This window comes from Leucoraja erinacea, chromosome 8, assembly GCF_028641065.1.
Source record: "Leucoraja erinacea ecotype New England chromosome 8, Leri_hhj_1, whole genome shotgun sequence".
In the NCBI taxonomy this organism is placed as follows: domain Eukaryota; kingdom Metazoa; phylum Chordata; class Chondrichthyes; order Rajiformes; family Rajidae; genus Leucoraja; species Leucoraja erinaceus.
Genome location: NC_073384.1, coordinates 5053178 through 5059177, shown reverse-complemented (window position 1 = coordinate 5059177; position 6000 = coordinate 5053178). Strand labels below are relative to the sequence as shown.

The window sequence follows — 6000 nt, the reverse complement described above, 5'->3', positions numbered from 1 at the left end:
CCCCAAAATCCAGGTGCGGTGAGCACAACCGCGCATCACAGCCTATGCCACCATGTCTCACCACGCGCCATGCGTGTATTATGCTTGCGTCAATGATGTTGCATCAAAGAAAACCACCCAGTAACTGATGCTGTCCTGACCTGGATGTCTACCCTTGGTCTACAACTTTAGGCTGTGCATGGCCATACGAAAGAAGAAGATACACATTGAACTCTTGCAGATTTAAAATTATCCCAAAAATTTACTTTTCATACACTTGATTCCATGCAATATCACAAATGTACACACTCAAAACTTAGAGGAATATTTCAAATTAAAAATGATTTCCATCTTTGTTCACAGGTTGTGTTAGACAACTTTTTGTTTCTTTCGGGCTTGAAATTGTTCTGTTTTTGCTTTCACTGATTTTACAAGTAAGGAAAGTCCATGGTCTACAGGTTTCTTGACAGTCACCGTTTCCTCTCCAGAAATCTCACTCTTTCCCGCAAGAGATGCTGCCTGCTTCTGCTGCTCTTGTCTCTGTCTTGACTTCTCTTGCAGAAAAGACTGTGTGGCATTAGTCTTCTTAAAACCGGGGTCTGAAGGGTCCAGATTGAAATGATGTGAAGAATAAATGGCTCGAAACCGAGGGTCAGTAACGTCCACCTGCAAGAAAAACACTTTCTTAAACATGTAATCCTAAATCTCATTTCACATAGCCTTACCACGTAATACATTTTGTTGGTTCACATGCTTGATCAATGGTGTTTTATCATGAATGTTTTATTATTATTAATGTTTAGTGTTTTCTGAGTCATTCGTAACTGTCACTGTATGTCATGTTGCTACTTGTAGGCGGAGCACCAAGGCAAATTCCTTGTATGTGAATACTTGGCCAATAAACTTACTTACATGACAAAAAATAAGGCAACCTCAATCTTGCCAGTGATCTCCATTGTGATAGGACTGAAAAGTTTGAATCTTTGAAAATAACTCAATTATGGCCACATAGCCCCTGCCCCCAGACAATACATTGGGGGCTTTAATACAATTGATGCCTTTTACATTCTGCCTTTTATATTCTGAGGATTTGGGCCAAACGCAGGCAAATGGGACGTGTAGGTGGGACATGTTGGCCGGGGTGAACAAGTTGGGCTGAAGGGCCTGTTTTCACGCTGTATCACTCTGAATCTAAGTCACCATTTAGAAGTTCTTTCCTCACAATTACCCAATTTCCAAATTCTTAAGGGGAATGTGTGGATGCAGGAGGTAGCACCAATGTAGTGGCGATAGAGTTCGGGATAGGGCCACTGTACGCCTCAAACAAGGATTGTACCCTACAAAGAGGCAGGGGTAGCTAGGGCCCATGCCCAAAATTATAATGTGAGTTTGTTTTCTCCTTTAAAAACCCAAAATCCAAAACAGCGGATATTAAATAAATAATTGCCCAGAAGATGTCTTTTTCAAGGAGTCCTTCTTTTTAATTAGTTTCTTCTTGCTAAGATTCTGTTTTTTCATAATTAAAATGTTTTTGGTCTTCCTCTTCATCATAGTGTAAAAGTTATCCCTCAGGTTCCTATTAAATCTTTTCCCCTTTCACCTTAAACCTATGTCCTCTGGTCCTCGATTACCCTGCTCTGAGGAAGAGACTCTGTGCATCTACCCAATTATTCCTTTCATGATTTTATACACCTCTATAAGATCGCCCCTCATCCTTCTGCGCTCCATGGAATAGAGTCCCAGCCTACTCAACCTCTCCCTGCAGCTCAGACCCTTGAGTTCATGCCAACATCCTCTTTACTCAAGCCTCGTGGCATCAAGTTTTCAGCCAAATACCATTAAAAAAAATATCATCTGAGTTTGCAGTGTTTCATCCTTCCCTTCTGTTAAGAACCCTAAAATACATAATGGGTGGAATTAAATGAATAATTACCTGGAAGTTGTCTTTTCCAAGGAGCTCTTGCTTTTTAATAAGTTTCTTCTTTTTCATCTTGCTAAGATTCTGTTGTTCCACTATTTTGTCATAATTAAAATGTCTTCGGTCTTCCTCTTCATCATCCATCATCAGCAAGGCCATTTCTGCCTGATCATGACACATTAAGCAAAGTAAGGTCTCCAAACATTTTACTCACAAAAGAAAGTAAGGATTTGTAAATCTTATTTAAGGCAAAAGATGCCGATATCAGAGATCGGAGATGGAGGATTTGGATGCCACGGACACCAATGTTAAACCAAGTGTACTTAGCGAGCATTTATGTTCCTATAAATCCTATTCACTTTTCAGTTTCATCAATATTCCAAACCTCCACATGGATTTATCATCAGTTTTCTACAAATACGATGGAACTTTATTGATCCCAGGAGGGAAATAAGTCTGCCACAGTCATAAAACACAACAAAGATACATGAAACATGAAATTCAAGTGACGATTGGAAAGTTCAGGATTGGGGATGTGCAAAGATTGGGGAGTTGGGGGGGGGGGGGGGGGGGGAGGGAGTCAGCCCACCCCACGACAGAAGGGGGAGGAGTTGTATCATTTGATAGCCGCAGGGAAGGATATCCTGTGGCGTTCTATCCTGCATCTATTGGAACCAGTCTTTTAACCATATAACAATTACAGCACGGAAACAGGCCATCTCGGCCCTACAAGTCCGTGCCGAACCTTTGTTGAAGATGCTCCTCAGGTTGACCAATGTGTCATGGAGGGGGTGAGCTGTATTGTCCAGGATGCTCCACAGTTTGACGAGCATCCTCCCTTCCAAGACCCCCACCTCCCGTGAATCCAACTCCACCCCCAGGATGGAGCCAGCCTTCCTGATGAGCTTGATTCTTGTTGGTGTCCACGGCCCTCCCCCTGCTGCCCCAGCACATGACACCGTAGAAGATGGCACTGGCCACCATCGATTGATAGGACATCTGCTGCATCTTACTGCAGACGTTGAAAGAGCGGAGCCTCCTCAGGAAGTACAGACGGCTCTGTCCCTTCTTACACTGCACCTCAGCGTTCCTGGACCAGTCCAGTTTATTCCTTCGCTCCGTAGATGCTGCCTCACCCGCTGAGTTTCTCCAGTATTTTAGTCTTCTTTTACCTCTTGGTAAACTGCACATCCACATCATTGATGGAGACAGGGGACAGGGGTGTTCCTCTCCTCCTAATGTCCACCACTAACTCCTTAGTCTTGTCGGTGTTGAGCTTCAGGTGACTCTGCCCACACCACTCGACAAGTTGTTGACAACACCTCTGTATTCAGCTTCTCTCCCCTCACTGATGCAGCCCACAAATGCAGAGTAATCCGAATACTTCTGCAGGTGGCAGGTATTGTGGGCGAAGGTGGATATGGCGAACAGGAAGGGAGAGAGAACGGAGAGAGGACTAGTCATCTGTGGGGCCCCTGTGTTGCCCACTACCTTGTCTGAGACACAGCTCTGTACCCTGACATACTGTGGTCGTCCAGTCAGGTAGTTGGTGATCCAGGACACCAATGGAGCATCCACCCGCATCTTTGTCAGTTTGCTCCCCAGCAGTGCAGGCCGGTTGGTGTTAAAAGCACCGTAGAATTCTGTGCAAATTTTAGAGGAAACTTTTGTGAGGGTGGTACCCCCGTACACCTCCTGGCTTGGCTCTTCATGATGGCGGACGTGCTGGCAATGCACATAAGCAGCTGTGCATTTTGCAGATGCCCCACATTGCAGCCACCGTGCACTGGTGGGGGAGGGAATAAATGTTTAAGATCTTGACCGGGGAACTCCTTCATTGACACCTCACCTTGCTTGCCCATTGCATCCCTAGTTGAACTCGTGTTGGCCCCCTGGCTTGATAGTACCGACTCAGTAGAGCATGCCGGGCCCAAAGTCACATATTGTTATTGGTCACAGGGAGAAGGCAGGAGAATGGGGTGAGGAGGAAGAGATAGATCAGCCATGATTGAATGGCGGAGGGGACTTGATGGGCCGAATGGCCTAATTCTACCCCTATCACTTGTGACATTACGATAATAGAATTCTGCAGCGGCTGATTGTCTCTGGCTTTAAGAAATGCCAGACCTATTGAAAGTTTATGCCATTTAGCATGACACCAATGCCACACACCATGGTGAAGTGTATCCTCGAGATGAGCATTAGATTTTGTCTTCATCTCAGCTGTTATCGGGCAATTGAATGGTCTGCTCACAAGCTGGTGTGATTGTGACATTCCATCTACCTCATTGGAGATCTTTAAATTTTCTATAATGGGACTTTATTGGATTTCAATGTTACGTCCTTGCACTAAATGTTGTACCTTTAATCTTTGCACTTTGGATGGCTTGATCGTATTCACGTATAGTCTTTTTTTGACTGGATAGCACGCAAACAAAAGCTTTTCACTGTATCTCGGAGTTGTTACACGTGATAATAATAAACTAAATTAAAAATGTATCACGATACACACCCGATTGCTTTGTCCAAAGCTGCCACTTTTCACAATGCAACAAAGTTCTACAAATAGTAACCATATAAATGCGCTATTTAAGAATAAAGGGATGTGCGGATGGTGCACATTACACACGCATAGTGCGTGATGACATAGGCAGTGACGCGTGGCCGCGCAAGACTTTGTGATGTACAAAATCTTAGCACGCCATCTGCGTGACGCGCAAATGGGACAGGCCCTTAACTGATTGGCACTGGTTACAGATAAACTTTAATATAGAAAAAGGGGAAGCAAATCTTCCTCTTAATTTCCAGCAGCAAGATATTTTGGCCTAGCAGTATCTATCATTGAAAATATCTCAATTGCATAATAATATTCACTGCAGAGAGCATATTTTTAATTCCCGAGCCGTTTTTTACCTTTTCTTTCTCTAAATTGGCTTCATCTTCTGGCGTCAATGGTTTATTCTTGGACCTTTGGATCTTTTTGCTCGCTTTCTTCAGCTGTGGTGCTAGAGAAGAAATACATCAGGGAAAAACGTGATGATATAGTTAATATCGTTTGCACATCAAAAAAATGCAAAATCAAGCAAGATGTTACTAAATAGGAAACAATTCCATTGCACAACATCCCTTTAGGAAGGCACAAACGCAGTCCTCTTGAATAGAACTAAAATGTAAATAATCATGAAATAATTTAGATTTTTGTAGTTTTGTACACATTTTGTGACTTCATGGTGAAATCGACAAGCTGAGTGAAGGGCGGGAACATTGCAAATGAGATACAATGTGGAAAAATTCTCCACATTGGTACAGGAAATAGAACATAGAAAATAGATGCAGGAGTAGGCCATTCGGCCCTTCCAGCCAGCACCGCCATTCAATATGATCATCCAAAATCAGTACGCTGTTCTTGCTTTCTCCATATATCCCTTGATTACCTTAACCCAAAGAGCTATATATAACTCTCTCTTGAATACATCCAGTGAATTGGCCTCCACTGCCTTCTGTGGCAGAGAATACCACAGATTCACAACTCTCTGGGTGAAAATGTTTTTCCTGCCTCTCAGTCCTAAATGGCCGACCCCTTATTCTTAAACTGTGACCCCAGGTTCTGGACTCCCCCAACATCGGGAATATTATTCTGGCATCTAGCCTGTCCAATCCCTTAAGAATTTTATATTTTACTAATGATAGAGGGAAACAACACATTCGCCTTCATCACGAGAAGGTTTGAATGCAGGAGAAATAAAGGCATAATGCAATTATGGAAAGCCTTTCTGATATTGCAGCTGAAATATTGTGAATGGTTTTGATCTCTTCAGCTGGAAAGGATGCAGTTGATAGAATGAGTGGAGTGAAGATTTACTGGACTGGTTCCAATGAAGGCTGCTCTGCAAAATGAGAACGTTGGGACTGTATCTTCTAGTGTTTGGAAAACAAAATTACATAGAATTCTTAAAGGGCCTGACGGGTCTGATGCACGGAAGATGTTTGTTCTAGCAGAGTCTTCTTCTTCTTCTTGCGTATGGCGAGGACAGGCTAAAGTTGTAGGCCAAGGGTAGATAACCAGACTGGGTAGGACGGCTTTGATGCCACCAGGGAAAAGC

At 43.3% G+C, this 6000-nt stretch overlaps 1 protein-coding gene across 1 annotated transcript in view; it reads right to left on the bottom strand.

Annotated features, from left to right (window-relative positions):
- Positions 1-218: 218 nt before the first annotated feature.
- The window catches only part of esf1 (ESF1, nucleolar pre-rRNA processing protein, homolog (S. cerevisiae)), a 57125-nt gene continuing 51343 nt past the window's right edge, over positions 219-6000 (bottom strand). Inside the window, exons 12-14 of the mRNA XM_055638907.1 lie at positions 4811-4902; positions 1913-2062; positions 219-645 (exon numbers count right to left, since the gene is read on the bottom strand). Coding sequence (XP_055494882.1) covers positions 349-645; positions 1913-2062; positions 4811-4902 — 539 coding nt within the window. The 3' untranslated portion in view covers positions 219-348. The remainder of the gene's footprint in view (positions 646-1912; positions 2063-4810; positions 4903-6000) is intronic.